General features: G+C 36.1%; 1 protein-coding gene across 1 annotated transcript; it reads right to left on the bottom strand.

The window, feature by feature from the left end:
* Positions 1-565: 565 nt before the first annotated feature.
* RB195_020420 (uncharacterized protein) lies at positions 566-16,846 on the bottom strand (the record flags this gene model as incomplete). The annotated part of the gene is made up of 5 exons (XM_064188705.1): positions 566-677; positions 1,862-1,978; positions 2,111-2,230; positions 16,049-16,641; positions 16,814-16,846. 5 exons carry the CDS (start codon positions 16,844-16,846, stop codon positions 566-568), a joined length of 975 nt encoding a protein of 324 aa, XP_064044586.1.
* Between the last annotated feature and the right edge of the window lie 3,185 nt (positions 16,847-20,031).

The following is a 20,031-nucleotide window of genomic DNA, read 5'->3' as shown; positions in this document are numbered from 1 at the left end:
AACATTCCTCAAATCAGTTGCACTTTCCTAGGTTGTTTCTGTTCTAGCATAAGGAAACGGGGCTAAGAACAGTGGTAGTTTTGGTAGTGCTGTAGTAGCATTTAGAGGTAAATGCATCCGGAAAACTTAATGGATGTGGATATCTGGTGGTAGACTACCGAAGTGCTATCTGTGGAACAGTAAACTGAAATTTCTCTTTCTGGACGTCTGTTTGGTTTCAGATTTTTGATCATTAAAAGTTTGCTTGTGCTCGTTGTTTGTGTTGACGTGATAGATTTGGATAATTTCCAAATGTAATGGCATTCTAGCAACTTACATAAACTTACTTGAATCTTATCTTAGACAGTCAGTTAAAAGAGATGAGACATTAGGTTTCCAGAACAACAACCATTTCTACTTGGAATTCACGAGCAAACACATACCAATAGAATGTTTAGTCGTTCTAAAGTGAATCCACATGTGAATTATGAAGAACGATCTATTTGAGGAGTGATCAATGTGCATCCAGAAGTCGAATGCACTTTTCCGAGTGAATGAAATCAACCTAAGGAGTGTACAATGAAAATTAAGCGACATTGTGACGTTTCATATGGAGACTGAGATGATCGGAACGCGAGAACGCCCGATCGCATAGACTGCATTGGAACGGGCGATCACCGGTATGTTTTCGTTTATGCCTAAAATAAATGTCTATGTAGATATCTTCGAAAAACTATTTGTCGCACTTGCTAATGGTCGAATCAATAGCTTGCTGAGCTTCTTCAGAATATGGGAAATCTGACAATCCTTGCGAGATATGTTCACGAGGAAGTTTTATAGAGAATATATAGGATCTAGGACGTACAACTAATGTGTCTTTAGAAACGTGGACTTGCTTTGTCTTATAAGCGTGCTATTGCAACTAAAAATTAACTGTGTATTATTGAGGGAGAGCGAATTTCTCATTTCTGGCACAGATCAGTTCCGCTATATAGTTGGAAAGAAAAACGGCTTGAAGCTCGGTGCAGTTGCGCAAGCGGCTACGCTCAAAGTGTTGCAGCGAGCCTATGGGATCGGAGCGCGACCATCGCTAACATCACTTGTACTGTAGCGAAGAGTGGAACTAACAAGGGTCCTGGTTCGATCTCAACCGCTACGCCCCGCCGCACCGTTTCGAGCGCAGGCGCTTACGCAGTTGCATCGAGCTTCCAGTCATTTTGACCACACTACACATGGAAAGGAGGAGTAAAATGTAGTTGCGGGGGGTATTCAATGGGACAATTATATCTCGAATTAAATAACTAAATCAATCGGGGCCCTAAGACCTATGCATCAGTCTTAGAGTATCTATGACATGTAAGCTAAAGTTACTAAAATAACAAAGTAAAATGGGACGTCAAGAAATAAGGGCGCCACTGATTCCCCCTTCCCCTGACTACGTTTTCTCCGAGAGGAGTACAAGCGCAGTGTTAATGTCCAGTTATCAGGGACCATTTAAAGTTTATTCCTGATGATTTTTTTCTAGGATTTTAACTTTCTTGAGGAGAAAAGGGTGAGGAAAGAAGGTTCGTCTGCTTCCATTCATTCTTCCATTTACAACAAATATTAATGATTTTGTGTTAAACTGGAGTCCCCTTACGATTCTGCTGCTGCTCAACCCACCTCTTTCCGTAGTTTTCTGCCAGAGACGTGAACCTTCACTTGCGTTTATACACATAATTATATATTTTTTCTCATTCAAGTAACATTAGGCGTTGCAGAAAAGATGACCTTACTCGTTACTAAATGACATTCTTTTTTTTTTCTTTCAGAAAAAAAAAGATATACGGAGGAATTGTTTACTTGCTTTTAGTTCTCTGAAGAACGTTCTAAATAGAAATACCTTGTTAATTCATCACTTCGTGCAAATTTCCATTCGCAACCCTCCCATGAACAGCAGTACGGCTTCTCACCGCTATGCGTCCTAACATGTGCCTTCAAATGCGAACTTTTGGAGTATCTGAAAGAAGAAGGTTCGAAGCGATTACGATTGATTTCTCAGGATAAAATCCAGCCACTTGATCACTGGAAGTAACCGTGAACATATCTATTCAATGAAAAAAAAGATAGATGAGGTAAACAAAAAAATTACGTTTTCATGCATCCTGCATAGGGACAAGCATGAATCGCCAATCGCTTGCATTCTCTTCCTCGTCGCAATCGACGAGGTCGGTCACTCTCTTCGGATTCTGTGGAACTCTCGCATTCGCCACTGAAAAATGTTTAGAGATTAGTGATTTTTTCAAGGAATAATATGAAATAAAAGAGAAGAAATTTTTCTAATAGAATGATTTGAAAGAAAAAAAAACTATTTATTGAGCAGAATAACTATTGAAAACTTGTGACTGAGGACGAATAAATATAAATGATCATAAAAAAGCAGGAAATTGTAGCCGATAATGCTAAGAACTGCTACTGGAAAGAAAGAGAAATGATTGATTGGAATTTTCTAGAATTAATTTAAAAAAAAACCTCATAGGAGTCAAACTACTATCATATCCAATCTTTTTTCTTGTCATTTAGACTTTATTATCATAAAATTTCCCAATTTATTTCTATTTTTAAATGATTTCCCCCTATTCGCATTTCTTCCATGTTACGTCTTATCCGCGGACAAAGCAACCACATCAAATCGCTACCGTATTCAGAGAATCGGATTCATTTCATTTCAAGAAAAGAAAGAACTGTTCATGGAAATTAATCTTTGTAACAATTTAGTTTTTCGTTTAAGGAAATGAAACTTTCGAGATTGTTCAAAGAACTCGTCCATCGTTTTTTTTTCCTTTTCGCTTAGATGTGGTCAATTGTTTTCCGCGATCATGACATTACCTTCGCCCTTATCAAATATCACGGTTAAGTCTGAAAAATCACAAAACGGAATATACAAACGCAAACAGAACGTGTTAGAAATACCTTTCCTAGGAAATAATAATGAAAATGATTCGGATGGGACCTTTGGAGCGATCAAACTTTCCGGCACTGCCTCATGCATCACGCCTCTCCGACCCAACACCATCGCTACGAATTGAGGGGGTGGCGTAACGAATTGAATTTGTAGCGAGAGTGGAACCGTAATTTTTTTCTTGTGTTTTTTTTTTTGAAATTTGTTAATTGTACTCTGTTGCTGATTCAGCCGATCTCTCTCTGTAGCTTGAATTCACAATGTTTACTTACTTTGAGTTACTAACAATACCACATAAGTAAATAAATAAATAAATACATTTTCTAGATATAGTGTAATAGGTTTTTTTCCACTAAAATCCAACATTTCTAATCCGTAATGGGCTCTTTTTAGAATGAGGATTTACAAATGAGTTCTCGGGAATAAATGCGCAGCACTATTACAGTAACCTGAACAGAATACTGTAGCCTCCGCTACTATGTAGTTATAGTACGCCCACGCTCTGCGAAGTCCATGCTGATTGGGTCTGAAAACGGTCGTTCGAAGGTCGTTCCCTATTCCTTAATACTCAACGGCATTCCTGACAGATCACATGAAGAAAATCTGTCCGATAAAGGATTAGTTTTGCCTGGATGGAAAAGTTGCAGCTGCTTTTTTCTCTTGGTAGTGCCATCGCTTATCACCACATATGCATTACTGGAGGGAGACAGTGAAGAAAAGAAAGGAGACAGACAAAGAATGGTGGTTTTGCGTACGTTAAATCAGATCCACATAACAATTATTTTTTTTAGAAATAGTCATCAAGATTCCTTGCCCTCAAATAAAATTTTATATTTCCAAAACTAAGAAATCGAGGAAAAATCCTGGGAAAAACACCGGCAACCAAAAAAATTTGGAAAAAGAAGCTAGAGGGAAAGCACTACCATCGTGTTAATGTCTTTTCTCCTTATTCCATGTTTAGATCCTCTTTCTCGGGATTCCTTAAACTCTGGACATATGTAGTAGGGTTCCGTATTACTTACTTCGTAATGCTTCCATTCGAAAAGATATTCGAGGTATTCGATCATTTGAATGGTCGAATCTGTTCGGCCATTCGAATGCTTTGTGAGGCCTCGAATATTCGGAACCAATTCTCGACAGTCTCAGCTGTCAACACGTTGTATTCATGTATGTATGATTCATGGAATTTTTATGTCTAGGAACAATCCTAAGGTTGATTTAATTATTCTCTTACCTTCTTTTGCACCGAAGAAATTTTTTCATATGCACTCTATCTCTCAACGATCATTCTAAAACGACGCATCTCCGTAGACCGCCGCTGGCCTTGTCCGGTTTTTGATCAGCTGCAACATATTAACACGATGTTTCTTCTTTCCGTTGCTAGCGCTCTGCATATTTGCAACAGGAATAATATGAGAAATCTTCCGTGAAGAGGAGTTTTTCCCTCCTCACCTGCACCGATTTCCCCACGTTTCCCGATTCCTCTTCGCCTCAAAGAAGGTTTTCTCAAACAAGGTCATCCGATTCCCGCAATTATTCACAGCAGGGGTTCTATGTGCCGCTGAGCCGAAAATGTAAATTTGGGGGAATGATCCTAAAGGAGATGTTGCGGCATGTCATCGATGTCAAAGAAAAGGTTCGCAACGCGTTCGTGGACAAAACCTGAAACATGTAATTTATTCAAAAGCTCTGAATCGTGTGATATTCAAGGCAGCTACCCTTTTTTGCATAAGATGGCGGACGTCCTATGAGGTAAGAGGAGAAATTTTGTGCGCGTATACATTATCATATCATATTGTCAACAACAAATTATACCAATAAATTTTTCAATTTTGCTTTAAAAAGGAACTAGTAAGGGGACTACACGATGCCATTTTCAAGTGCTAGGTTCCTTTTTTTGGATATACTTCTTGATTGTTTGAAAACGTTTAAAAAAAAACGAAGAAAAATGTTGCTCTTCTTAGTTCTACATAAATTTCGCATTGAACACAGGGTGAGTGCTAGAAATAATCCCAAAAACTTATTCCAGATCGAATAAATATAATCCAAAGGGATCTTCAACTGCTGTAATTGTTATGAGCAAAGAATAGAGAAGAAAAAAGAAAAAAAAAGAAAATCATAAGATGTGGTCGTAAAAACATCTCAAGAGATTTTGCGTTAAACAAAAATCTTTCTGCACCCACTCGAAAAGCACTCAACTCAGCCAATAATTGTGCCAGGCAAGACCCCTTTTCTTGTGGTTTGATGGTGCCGATCGGTCTAAATTAACACCATGCAGCTGTATCAGCATACGGGATTCTGGATTGACACATTCCAGGCAGCACAAAGAACGACATTCTATTATGCCCGAAAAAGTTCTGCTCTTGTTCTCGTAGCGAGGAAGACGTCAAGATACGTGTTTTGAACAAAAAAAAATCCGAAAAAAACATTAATGTCTGTTTTCATTCGTGTTCCCTCCGAAATTATTCGCTAAACTTCAAACGCTAAAGTTATTTAAAACTGCTACAGTACATAGTGCATCTACAGTTCTGGATTTTTAAAATTAGTTGAAGTTTAAAAATGTGGAAATTATAAGTTTACTATTCATAACTTGATTTCAACCTACATATGTCTATTTTATTATGTTATTATTATTTCTTGTTATTATTATTTAATTATCATGTTATTTTTCAAGTCTACAACTTTTTTCTTTCAGCTAAATTCTTAAAATGAATCATGATCATATGATTTTCACATGTGATCTTATCAATAGTTTAAATGTTCTCTCTTTTTCTATAGTTATGGGACAAATCCTACAAAGATAGATGAAAATATAATACATAAAATTTAATATATTTCACTAATTTCTTATTATTTTTGTACAAAAGGAATAGTAAAAAAAATAGCAAAAAATCTTTTGAACAATTCTCTCGAAAGTTAGCAAATATAAAATAAGGTGATCTTAACTAGTGGTGAATGACTGCGAAAGTATAAGATATTTTAAATAAATCAAAAATTACAGTCAACCAATTTTTTTTTGCGTGGAAGAAACTACTGACACACCCACAATTTACAGTAACAAATTTTGTAAAGTGGTTTCTAATGCGATTTTTTTCTGATATTCGTGAAAATCTACCCATTTCTGGTTAATTAATGTTGGGTGTGGTCTGTGTTCGAAAAAAAAAGTGGTAGTCGTTGGTAGTTGAGTCATCTGTTCGGCTGTAAAGTGATGATTTATATGTATGTCACAAATAATAAACAACGTTCACTTTTCATAAAACGATGGTGGAAAAAGATGGATAATGCAATGTGCAATTGGTGGGTGGATTCAAACGATGATGGACAACTTCCGATGACATAAAATTCGGCAGTTCGTAATATCTACTGCATAACAAACAGTCACCCGAGGATTTCGCAGAGAAATCCTCAACTGTCGCAAAACTTTGATGATATGAACTGAGGGGCTCTAGAAGGATTTTCGTTCACAAAAAAACTCATCTCCAATATTTTTGCAATTATGTTCGAACAATTTTAATTTGATTTAATTCAATATAATTTAAAAAATTTAATTTATTTTTATAATTTTACATACCTTTTTATTTTAACATTTTTTATAAATCCATTAAAATAAAGAACAAAAATTGCATATCTATATAAGTCATATATAAGTCATGCAAATACAATACACATCATTTAAATTTCATTATTTTTTTCATATTTTTATTATTTTCCTATTTTAATTCTGCAATTAGTGATTACTATGTATTTTTCTGTTGTCTTGCTGTAGAAGATGTGGACCTGGACAATAATAACTGAATATTGTCCAGGAGCACTACATATTTTAATCAATTTGGTAATTTTCAGTTACAGTCCTTTATATAGTATTCGAAGTTCTCAAAAACTTTTATTTATGTACGTCATATGCCTATCCACTTAAGAACCTAATCAGTTTTAATTAAGTAGCACAATTTGTTTTTGGAGTAGATAAATAAAGAAATTAATCGAAAATTATGCGCTTAGTCGTTATAAATGATAGCGAATGTGGCAGCACTGGCAGTGGTTTTCTCGATCTCGCTGAATCAGACTTGATAAGAGAAGTCTAAGGAACTAATACGTAGTTATTTGCGGCAATAAATGATTTTTTCTTGAACATGACCTTATACTTCTATGGTGTTCGAATTCCTTTTTTTTTGCGATAAGGCTTTATCATCAAAAAGGAAGTTCTTGAGAATGCTAACCGCCTAAGAAAAAAATTAAATCAAAGGCTGGGGCATTTTATCCTGTAACGCTCAATATCCTAAGGATTTCAACGGCGAGTATTTGTGAAATTAGTCGAAAGTCAGTGCGAAAATTTTGAAAATGTTTTTTTGCGATTTAAAATGTAATAAAATGAAATAAAATCTAAACTAAGGATCTTAAAATTAAATTTGATCTTAAAATAAGAATTAATAGGTTACTCTCTAATGTAATTTCCCATTTGTGACAATAAAAACAACGTCTGTTTGCATATTTATCAGTAAATACGGTGATTTCATTCAGAAATCTTATAAGTTGAGCATTTTTATGCTTATTTTTGCTCAAATCAAGAGCTCAAAGAGAGCGGATGTGGCGCAGTCGGTAAGCGGTTCCGCTGTGACCAAACGATCGATCGTAGGTTCGAATCCGCCCAGGTGCTCACCAATAGGTTCATCTATCCGGAATCGATAAATTGGTGCCGGACTTGTCTGGAAGGTTAAAAACACTGAATTGACGTATCGGATGGCCCTCGCAGGTCGTTGCGTAAGCCAGTTATAGGTTCGTAAACGTCCTCAAACGATTCTGAATTGAATTGAACGCGGTGGCGGATCCCAGATGGATTGATTGTCGCCGGACACTTTATCCTTTATCCTCTTTTCTATTTCATTCTGCTCAAAGCACTCGGTGATTTCTAAACGTTTTCAGGAAGAAAATACTTGAAAATTTGTCTTAATGGCTTCCCTTCTTCTTCTTTTACGCACACACGTACATATAATCGGACGATGGAATTACTCTCGTACATACAGAGCAGACATCGGAAACCGCCGCCGTTACGTGATGTGTGCGTGGGTGTTGTAAAAAGCCAACGAGGTCGCGCACGTATGTCCGTGTGTGTGTCGTTAGTTGATGGTTTGCTGCGTTCGCAAAGCATTAGCGTTTAGTACGGTCGCGTGAATGAGCATCGCGCATCGCGGAATCATCGCCGTCAGCAACGAATCGCGCGCGCACACTGCAATCCAGGCGTCTACTGGATAATCTGTACGTGTTTTTCCCGCTGCTGAAATAAATAGAACAAGGACGACGACGTCGAAACGTACACACACACACACATCATTAAATCCCGAAAACAAAAACTTCTCTGAAAATCATTATTCGATCGAATAGCGTGAATAATGATCATCATTCGATTGATTAAAAAATAGGATAAAGGATAAATAAAAATAAAATATAAAAGAAGCCGACTTCTATTAAGAAAAAAAAAATTCAATTATGTGCATGGAGAAGCGCTGATAGCACAATTTCTTTTTGCGTATGCTAAGAAAATGCAAAACAAATTCAAAAAAAAAAGAAATTTTTTTTATGAAATATTAGATTATTTGAGGAAATTATTTTACAATACTTGTTACTTGCTTCGTGTGGCATAAAGAAGAAGGGAAGAATATTGCTAAAAGAGAAACAAAATAATTAAATTCGAAATATTAATTGCTCTTCAATATTGCACAAAATTAAGAATTTTCCATGGTTTTCCGGATAGGAAAGTTGGAAAATAATTATAACTTTTTAAACTTTACTTTTTTTATTCCTTTATTATTTATTATTATTTATTTTAATGATTATCATTTACCATGGTTATTTACCATTTATTTATTATTTACCATGGTTATTTACCATTATTTACCATTTTCCATGGTTTTCCGGAAAATAGGAAAATGATTACATTTGATTGATGAAGTAAAATCAGCCGATTGTCGATTCGATTGGAAATTTCAATCCTTTGGAAATAAATTCAATTGAAATTTGTGATAGTTGACCTAGGAAGGAATTGTTTTTACGTTAATGACGACAAGTTCATCTACGGAGTAAACCGCTCCGACTCATAACTTCTGGAAAATTCCTGAATATTTGGTGTATGCGTCGTAATTCGTTGTTTCCGTTGTTTGGTACCTCTATCGTTTGGAAAATATTTGCGGATCGTTTGGAAAAGCTAACAATAAGTTCATATATCAACGTGATCAATATACTACTCACTATACTATAACACTGACTTCTATCCTTATATATTTTTGTTTTATTTCATTTTTATTATTGTATTATTTATTATTATTTATTTTATTTATATTTTATTTATTTATTTTTTATTTTATTTTTTTAATATTCTCTTATTTAAGTAGCGATCTACAAAACTTTAGCCACTTCGAATAAACTATAGCTTTCTTAGATTTGCATTAAAAAAGAAGAAGAAGCAGCATTTTTTTTAAATGAAGGTTAGCCCATAGTTTAAAGGAAGGGTCCACAATTCCAAGCGCATAATTGATGAAATCAACGAAACGTCAAATCGTTGATCTCATAGGTTACACGTGAGTAATCATTCCTTCCATAAATAAGAATGAATCATTTCTTAGGAATGTGAAGCATATTAGAAATGTGAATATGCGGTAGTGTCGGAATGTCTTTGTTCCCATGTCGAATTCGAACTCTTACCACAACGATTCTAATCTTCGCTCCGAGTGAATAATCACTCAGTAGGTAGATGTAAACAAGAGGACATTCTTAACTTAAGAACATCATCAGAAAACAAAGAACATTTGGAGAGGTCTAAATTAAATGTATCGTCCTGCAACGGGTGTATGCATGCTCCATGACAATTGTAATAGAGAAATAATAAGAAATATGTACGATTCGCTGTTTTTCTGCGATTCAGGAGGAAACAGTGATCAAACGCTGACTGAGTGTACATTTCTGATTTTCTAACATGATCGTTTCCGAAATTATTAGGTGCACTTGGAATAGATAATTTTATTGCTGGAAAAACCTGGAAGCCTGGAAAAATATGCTTTTTCGAAAAGTGATCCTTAGCATGATGAAGTTTATAATGATTCAGGAGACGAACACGTGGTATAAAGCCAAGTTAAGAGAAATGAAGAGTGCTGAATGATTTTTTTTTCAAATGAAGCATAGGTGCTGTTGTTTTTTTTTTGGAAATAAATCATAATTACTTATGTTTACGTGACCGTAAAGCGTATTTGAGCGAAACACCGACTAGTATTGTATGAATCGTGTTGTTAAAAGGGCACGTGATTCCCAGCGGGAACGTCAGTCCCTATGTGAACTAAGGCATACGACTGTAGCGGTTAGTTTTCCGGAAATCCTACTGTGTGCAGTTGGAAAAAAATGACTGTTTGGTCAGAATACTGTAAGGTTCAAAATAAGCTCAATAAAATCGTACGGGTTTGCGACAAAAAGGTATGTTTGATTAGAAAAGAGATTGTAAGAAAGGGCAGGCTCCATAATGAGTATCCTCATTATGGTTCTAAAAAATATGAAAATTTTCTAGTTTCTCGTCAGTGGACTTTTTTTCTGGATGGATTAATGAGTTTTAAACAAAACTTGCTTGAAAATAAGTGTTTGCTTCCCTAAAATCATAAATTTTTAACAATAAAAGTTCTAGGGACAGTTTCAAACCTTGTAGCAATTATATAATAGATGGAAAAATCCTCAGGTCTGCGATATGAGGCTTTTTTAACGGAAATGTAAATTGATATTAATAATTTAAATGAAAGGGGGAAGAAAACATAGACAGAATAAATAAATAGAGTAAACATAGGTAAAACAAGTAGCTGCAAAATTTTTGAAGATTTTGTGATTCCCATGACATTTATGCGTCTCTGTTTCCCATAATTCAGTGTTTGAGCAAATTTTGAGCAAATAAGGAAAGTAAAAAAGATTCAAAATAGCAAATAAGGACGAAAAAGTGCTGTGCGGTAAAATGAGAAATTAGTGTCTTGGATAATTTTTGCGAATTTCTAAAAGGATAAAGTGTAGAGAAAAATGAAGAGGCTTTGGGTCGTTTTCTTTTGGGGATTTCCGTGTCGTATCCGAATTTTTGGAAATTAAATTAAAAAGAATTTAACCTGCTACATGAATATTCAAAATTTTTTTAGTGACTGGATAAGTTTTTGTTTCACGGAATCGTGATCAGAGTCCTCGAACAATTGTTTTACAGCCGATTTCGACGTGTAACCACAGAGGTAACCACGAAGTAAAAATTACAATGCGCACGCCCACGCATGTCAAATATTTGACTCGTCAGACCGACCGACCGGCTGGGGTGGGGGGTACTCGACATTTCCGTGTGTGTTGACATTCGAGGACATAAAACCTCATCTTTAAAAAAAACATGGATAAGAAGATGCAACAATTAACAACTGAAGCGCTGCGGTGCGCGTTGTTGACCGATCCAGTGATGTGATTGCTGGGATTTTTTTCTTGGATTCTCGTTCAGAAAGTATCGGCAACGATTGTTGTTGTAAAGTTAGATGAACGTTCTACGATGATACGATAACCTTTAATCTTTCGTGAATTCTGTTCACGTTCACGATTCTTTTTCTTCCCCCCATTCTGCGCATTGGGAAAAGCGCACGTCTTTCGTTGTGGGTGCGTGATAATGATCGATAGGGACGTGAAATCGCGGTCGGTGATTGCTGATGATCACCAGCGATGCTGATGCCGTGAAAATCATGATGTGTGAAGAAAAGTCGCGCAAATGAATGATGATGGTTAACCGTTGTGTTATCGCGTCGGTGATGCGATGATCACGGTAGGCAAACCATTGCGCGCCCGCAGCACCACGCTACGGCTATAGAACATCGGCGATTCCCGTTGAACTGGATTTACGATTACGCGATCAAAATTAATCACATTCAAAAATTCACGTTCTTTTGACTGACGTTTTAAATCAAAAACTTAATTACTATTGAAAAATACTAATTACTAATAATTACTATTGAATAATAGAAATTGAGGAGTGCTACTCGTTAATTTCTCCCAAGTCTTCAGTTTCCAAGTCTATTTTTTCTCGGATATTTTGTTGCCGATGCATTGAACCCACAATTCTATACTGCTGTTGTTAAAATTAAAAATAAAACGGTACTCATGCAATTTTCCAGAGGATTAGAGACAAAATTTCGAAATACTCTATAATACTGCGTTTTATTTTCTATTATTTATTCATAATTCTATTATTGTCATTTCTATTATTATTATTTATTCATAATTAGTTATTCATAAAGCGCGGGTTTAGCGCAGTCGGTAAGAGGTTCGTCGTGGCTGCATGATCGGAGGTTCGAACCCGGCCTAATGGCAACCAAACCTTTCATCGTTAAGGGGTCGATAAATTAGTACCAGACCTGTCTGGAAGGACAAAAAAAAAACACTGACTTGATCACGCTCCTGGTGGATTGATACATGAGAGACTTTTCATTTTTTTATTATTATTTATATTATTATTATTATTATTATTATTATTATTATTATTATTTGAAGAAAATGTTTTTCTCTGCGAATTTCTGAACATTTATTTCCATTTCGTCACCTGCATACATCAATTTTGACAGCGTACATCTTATCAGCACTGATTTTGCATTCTGTGTTACCTACGTGCGTAGATAAAAATGTGCGCATAAAGCAGATCGATGAGAACATGACCCGGAACTTTGTGGATCCGCGATAAGAGTCGCTTAAACTGCAGCTGGACGACGTCATTCGCGTCAAATGTTTCTTGTTGGCTCAGGAGGAACAGGTGAAGACAAGCTCATCGACCGTATCTTGGAAAAAATTCTTGGAAAAATTCTACGAATGAACCATCATACATACAACGGAGGAAATGCTGTCTACTCGACCTACGCAGATAAGCCGCAGCTACGTACACCGCCTACGGTAATAAATGATAGAATGCGATAGTAAAAGTGAAAATTCTTGTCTACTCACCCACACCAATGGTGTACAAAGGAAAAAAAGAAACTGATAAAGAAAACATATTTTGTCTGAATCAGAACAAGAAAAATAGAAAAAAAAACATAAAATGCGCAAAAAAAAAATACAGGATTTCAGCGTCTGGAAAAAATCTTCGATAAGAGAAGCTACTTCTGAAGTGATTTAATAATGGTTGCGGCTCTCTTTGGTCCTAAGCTTAATGAGTTTCGAGTGAACTTCAGAAATCTATGGAACAATGCAACTTCGACGTATTATCTCTTCAATAATGACCCCGTGTCAAGGGTCCCAAATAAAATAGACCAAAACCAGTTTAGTAAAGTAGAAAACAAATTAATTAGAATGGAACCAGTCATATCGAATCTTTTTGTGCCAAAAAAAGCACCACAAAACTCCGAAACAATAAAAGGAGACAGATTCTCCGCTGCGAATTCTAAGAGGCTTGAGCTGATCAAAAATCAAAATTTCTTTGAGAAAAAAAACCGCTTTTCTGACACATTTTCCAGGATAATTACTTGCTGTTTTGATGTTAATGCACAAGCAAAAAGAAGATCGAATCCCCAAGTGGATCAGTGTCGTTTTTTTTCCGAATCGCCTTTTGTCAAAGCTGACTTCGCAGTCCAGAATTCTCCATTAAATACGGCGAGGTCCACGTTGATCGATTCAAGTGTGATTGATAGCTGTTTTTCATAAACACAATTTTTTTACATGAAAATCATTTTGATTTCTGGACTATTTCCGGAGAATGTCTGGCGGAGACCGTAAAGTTGACTACTTTGTTGTCCAAACTGGTTATGCTTTGCCGAATTTGGAGACGTTAATGGCAAGCGCGGGTTTCTACGTTGGTTTAATGTTGTCAGTCATTATGGACCCATTGTTTTGGTAAGTGATTGTGAATTCAAAAAATACCGTAATTTGTCTGTGTAAAGAGCAAGACAAAGCATTCCCATAGAAATTTCCAACACTTTTTGAGAAAACCTATTACTGACCCTTGTAATAAGTTTTCGGGCCTTCTTTTTTAAGATCGGTTCTTTTGTTTTTTTCAGAGTGTGACTAACTTCGCATCTAATTGTATAGTAGTCTTAAAGATATGAATTTCTGCATCCGGAAATGATTTAGGAAAATTCTACATGTTTGCGAATAACAGAAACAAAATTAAAAGAACTAGATTACGAACTATTAATGAAAAAATAAATGAGGAGAAAAGGACTACTTAACTGAATTGCTACATTCCCTTCTAGTTTAGTTCGCAAAACAAGTAAATTTAATGAAAAAACAAAAGCTGTGCATTTCTAGAAGCAACCGGCTGCATTGAGATTTTTTTCCATGCTGCAGTAGCATTTTATTGCTGTAGAGAACGATCATAACTATAAATGAGGTGAGAGATGCTTCACTTATTGGAAAATAACCTCGACTGCTAACAAAACATAAGAGGAAATAAACTTTGTAGAAGTTTGAGTTTTTTTTTGCATTAAACTAATATACTAATATTAATACTAATAAAAATATCAATAAAAGGAAATTTTCAATGGATGCGACATGTAGATATGGTCCACCCAGGCTTTAGCATATTTTCGTTTCAGAAAACATGGTAATTTTCCCTTTATATCAACTTGGTTTTATAATTATTGATGTTTTTAGACTGTGAGTGAAGAATTGAAATAAATATGCATATTTTAATGACAATAAATCATGTTAAAGCTATTACCAATTAATTAATTATTTAAATACATAGAAATTGCAGTGGATGTCACAAAAAAGTAGGAGATGGTGTTCACTGTACCCAAAATGGTGATTATTAATGGATATGGGGTAGGCGGCCACGTCTCATTCCAGTACACGTCCCTAAGCATTTATTTAACATTAATCAAGACTAAAAATAATTTCTGAAGTTCCAGAAATGAATTCCTTCCTATTTTGTGGAGAAAATAGCATGAAGCTTTTTGAGTGCCGCAGAGAAAAGATATCGTAATCCACGTTTTCGCAAGGGGACCCTACAGATCACAAAAGGTAATTAAAACAAAGAAAAAATCAAAAAACGACATAAGAACAGATTTTGCGTAGTCTCAAATTGAATTGCTAGATTTGGAATTGAAAGAAAACCGACAATTGATACTTTGGTAAGATAAAATGTGTAAATGGGCAAAAAATAAATAATTAAAGAAATCCTCATAACATTTTCTCTATTTTTCTCCATTCCTACCTGCGGTCGTCCATTACGGGTATTTACGAATGACAGCATTTCGTAAATATGTTTATTATGAATGTTGATGATTTGTTTTCATAACTGGCATCAGCGCCGGTTGCGCTTCGCATCAACCGCTATGCGATGTACGGTAGCAGAAGAATGCGAAGACGAATGCGCAACGATGCGACAACTATACTGGTACGTTAATGGGCTAGATTTGACGATCGTATAGAGAACAATGTAAACTACGAGATATCAAAGAAATCGCGAAAGATTTCCATGATTCACGGAAATCTGCAAGTCTGCAATTACGGACGGCCGCAATGTAAATAATCCCTGCTACATCGGTGTATACATTACTGCGTATACGTTGTCTAAAAGAAAAAAATTCCCCCCCCCCTTACCTAATGCTCCAGGAAAAAATAACTGTTAAACACTGGAAAAAGAAATTTTTGCGTTAGAAAAAAGAAAAGTTTAAAATGTCAAAAAAGGAGGCGTGATCTATCTTATCCACACAATCATTCTGGTATTTCCTGAAGATAACCAAAGATCTGGAAGAAAAGCTCTGCAGAAAATATTTTCAGGAATCTCCTTGGAACTAAGACAAATCCTAGAGGCATTTTTTGATACTGTTTTCGAAGTTCTAAATTTTGATCCCTATCAATTTTAGCGCAAAATTATTCAGAAGTTGAGGTACTCGCAAGCAGACGAGAAAATCGACAAAAATCGATAGAAAAAGTAAAATGGTGATTGGAGCTCGAATGGTCGAAAAGAAGAAGGATATACTTTTCTAATTCTGTGACGGAAGTTCGAATATGAGTATGCATGAGGAGTTATGAAATAATGTCCTCATAGGGCAAGGATAAAATTTTTTAAAGGGAATATTTGAGAATATTTCAAAAGTAGCAGTTCTCAAAATTAGAGAAATTTGAGAGAAAAACAGCCAAATACAATACCTGCTTGTTTTTCGATTCCTCCGATTAGGCAGATTTAAATCAGGCAGACTATTTGCTAAAGGACTTCCTGAATACGTAGCCGAATCAGTGGTAGCATATGCGAGTTCAGGACTTGACGGAGGAGACTCTTCCTTAATAGGAAGAGAAGGTTGTTGTGGTGGTGGTTGTTGTTGGTGTGGTTGTGGTTGTAGCGGTGGTGGTGGATGATAGAACGTTGGAATATTGGTAGAAGTAGAAGTAGTAGGAAGTAATGAGCAAGTAGTATTGGTTGGAATACTAACAACAGTAGTGTTAATACTAGTAGCCAGGGCACATGTTGGCGCCGAACAGAACGGCAACGTTGTACGTGACGGAGAGGAAGGTGGCGGTGGCGGTGGCGGTAATGGCGCCGCGCCAAATGTTCCCGTTGGTAGTGTTGGAGGTGGCATAGCCAGCGTTATTGGCGGTTCCCTTACGGGTAAATCGTGTACACGAGGTGCTCTTGAGGTGAGCATTCCAACGGTTGGTGTCTCAAGTGGCGAGAACGCTAGTCGACTGACCTCACCGCAGCGGAAATTTTCCTGATCCAGGAATTCGCTAATGTCATCCCAGACCTGAAAAGTCGAAAAGTATGCTCAAGAAAAGGAATCATCACATACAAAGACTTTTCTAATGTATCCACAAATATCCAACAAGTTATAGGATTCAAAAGTTATAGGATTCCAATCTTCGATACAAAAAAAAATCCACATAGGAGTTAAGTGTTGAGGTAAAACTGACGCTTACCTCGTTCAAATCATGACAAATGACTTGCGTCATCCTAAATAGTATCCAGGAATAAATATGTGTGTGTTAGTGTTTTCACTGATAGCGCACGTGTTGTCTCGGCAGCGGTAAAAGAGGAGCGCTAGTTCTCTCCTCACTGGCCACGCCCACACTCGACTCCTCTCACCAATAGCCGCGTCGACTCCGCCCAGCAAGTCTTGTAAAAAAACTGGAAGAAGTCGGTGACTAATAGACGGTTAGTCAGTAAATGATACGTAAAGAAAGTGATTAAAAGGGTATTTGAAGAAAAATAAGAAAAAAAAACGAATGAGAGATGAATTCCCATCTCTCATAGATCACTTCGAAATGAAAGAAACTATAGGTCAAATCTCTGGATATATTCAATAATGGAGAACCGAACAATATCCACAAAGAGTAATGAAGTGGAACCGAATGAGTAAAAGAGAGAAAGAAGACGAAAATGAAAAACGAAGTGGACATCCACGGAAAAAGGCCGAAATCGGGTAAATTTAGAAAATGAAACGTGAAAAAGTTTCCAGAGGACTAAACTATTTTCTAGTAAGTGGAAGTTTGAGAGAATTCATTCCATTCGCTATATAGGTTGATAGTTCAACTCGATTCAATTCAAAAATGTTCACCTCATGTTCATGAATGAGATTCCTGACGACTGAAAAATGAATTGATCTGGCTGTGCACCTTATTTAGTTGATTTTTGCTAGCGTTTTCAAATTTTGGTCCTTTATCTGTTGTTATCCCCTCGTTATTAGAATATAGTGGCATCTGATCAACTTCCATTACTCCATAGTTTTATTAATCGTAATCATCTACGTTTGTCCTCGTCTTCGTGCTATTCAAAAATTTTTGTTGCCGTACTACTCCGGCACTATTTTCTGGTAATTTATTTATTGTTATTTTATTCATATTTTTATTATTCATTATTTATTATTTTATTATTTTATTTATTTATTATATTTATTATTTATATTATTTTATTATTATTCATAATTATTTATATTAATATTATTCTATATATTTATTATTATTCTATTTATTTATTTATTATTATTATTTTTATTCATTATTTTATTCATTTATTTATTTTATTCATATATTTTTATTCATAATCCACAAGCTACGGTCCATTCTTTCAACACACCTTTCGATGAATGTTTCCCTCACCTTCGAACCTCAGTGAGTTCTCTTTTCTCGTCGTTTTTTGTCTAGCAAATCACTACAGTTTTAATAATTCAATTTTTATGATTTTTTTTACTAGATGACTAAAAAATTGCGTTTCATCCATACTTTATTATTCTCATCAATCATTTGTTTATTGTTTAGTTTCATTCGCCCCAAAGCATTTTTTACGAGCCAGAATCGAGTCACTGGCTACGTAAACACGGAAAAGCATTCGAAACATTAAAAGATGCCATTATACGGATACCGTGACCTCTGATCTTGATGGGAACACTTTGAAGAACATTTTGTGGATGATAGAACTACACACAGAACACATTTTCGATTGTTGAAAACTGAAAGTTCGAGTTTTAAAGGACCTAATGATCCATCACTCTAAGCTAATTGTTCACCCCACGAATTTGAGGTTGCGCAGATTTCTGATGGAGTATTCTTGTAAGGGATTGTAGATTATGGGGAGGAGGGCGATTCTATCCATTTCTTTCTAATTGCAGTAAAAAACGTCTGGAAAGATGCGGCGCGTGCACAAAGCTGGCGCGCTCCAATCGAACTCGTTGAAGAAAGTAGCGCGCCGGATCGCTCGAAGCCGTCGCGTCAGGTCCGTTTTCTTCGGCGAATAGGAAGAAATGGATGGAATCACCCCCTAGCCCATGATCTACGATCCCGTATACGAATACTCCACTGGAAATCTGTGCCACCTCAGATTCGTGGAGTGATGCCTTTAAGGAAGTCTCTGAGTCAATGTTCAAAATAGGATCAAACCTTCTCAAACAGGAGATTTTAGTAGCTGTGACGTAATAGGTTTTGTCTAGAATAAAAAATAGAACAAGATTTCTCTGATCAGAGTTCTACGTACTGGCTCATCCTGCAAATCATACGGTAAGGAAAAAAAAGGATAAAATGTCTGGCGTCAATCAATCCGCTTGGGATGCGTCACCACGTTCACTTCAATTCAGAATCGTTTGAGGTTCACGAACGTGTAACTGGAATATACCGGCTTCACTTGCGGGGGCCAACCAATGTGTGTGGTACCAATTTATCGAGGAAGATGGGGTTGGTGAGCACTAGGGCGGATTCGAACCTTCGATCAATGGTGCAGGCAGCGGAAGCTCTAACTGACTGCGCTACAGCCGCCCAAATCATGCGGCAGTATACATTTATTCCCTTATCCTTCCCTTATCTTTCCTTTTTTAAATCAAGAGGAATAAAATATTCTCTTAAAGTCTGAAATATACTCTCTTCCGGTTCCTACAATCCTCTTTCCCCTTCTTCTTGGTCAAATTTCTCTCCTCCAAAATTCCACCTGCCTATGACAAAAAAAAACCTCATTATTTACGGGATCACCGAATGCATAGATACCGTATTTTTTGACCGTGTGGTTCTAAATATAAAAGTTACCAAGTTCAATTGAACAATTTCCATTCCGAATACTTGAACAAAATCCCTACTTTGTATTCTCATACGTAGTTGCAGATTTTCTTCGTAATCTCCGTCTACGTTGAACTTATTTAGCATCTTCAATATCATTGAAGCAATATTTTTACGCTTTTTCGCTGTTTAGAATGATTTTGTAGATATTTTAGAAGGTGTTCTTTTGATTTCGATTGAAGTTCGTATGAGAGAAATATAAAATAATATAAAACATTTTAGAAAATCCTCACAATCAGTTCCGCTACAAATTTATTGTTCTATGGATTTGCTTCTGTTTTTTTTTCCTCAAGAAAAAGAGAAGTTCTGACCAAATAAAAAAAAGACCTCCAGTAAAATTTTTCCAGATCCAGCATGAAAATATGACTTGGAAGGATTGCATTACCAGACATCGGAAAAATTTGTCCATGAACAAACGCATGACACGGCAGAAATAAGTTTCTACACGTTTTAGGAGTGGAAATGGTTCTGCAACGAACGGTTGGGTCCCGCAGAGATGTGTCCATGCACAGAGTTTACGCCAACAAACAAACCAAAAAAAAATTGGGTTGCACGATTGAAGAACGAAGTCAAAAAAAAAGCGAAGTGGTTTTGTT

The sequence above is a fragment of the Necator americanus genome, chromosome II, assembly GCF_031761385.1.
Source record: "Necator americanus strain Aroian chromosome II, whole genome shotgun sequence".
NCBI lineage: Eukaryota > Metazoa > Nematoda > Chromadorea > Rhabditida > Ancylostomatidae > Necator > Necator americanus.
This window is presented reverse-complemented; position numbering and strand designations above follow the sequence as displayed.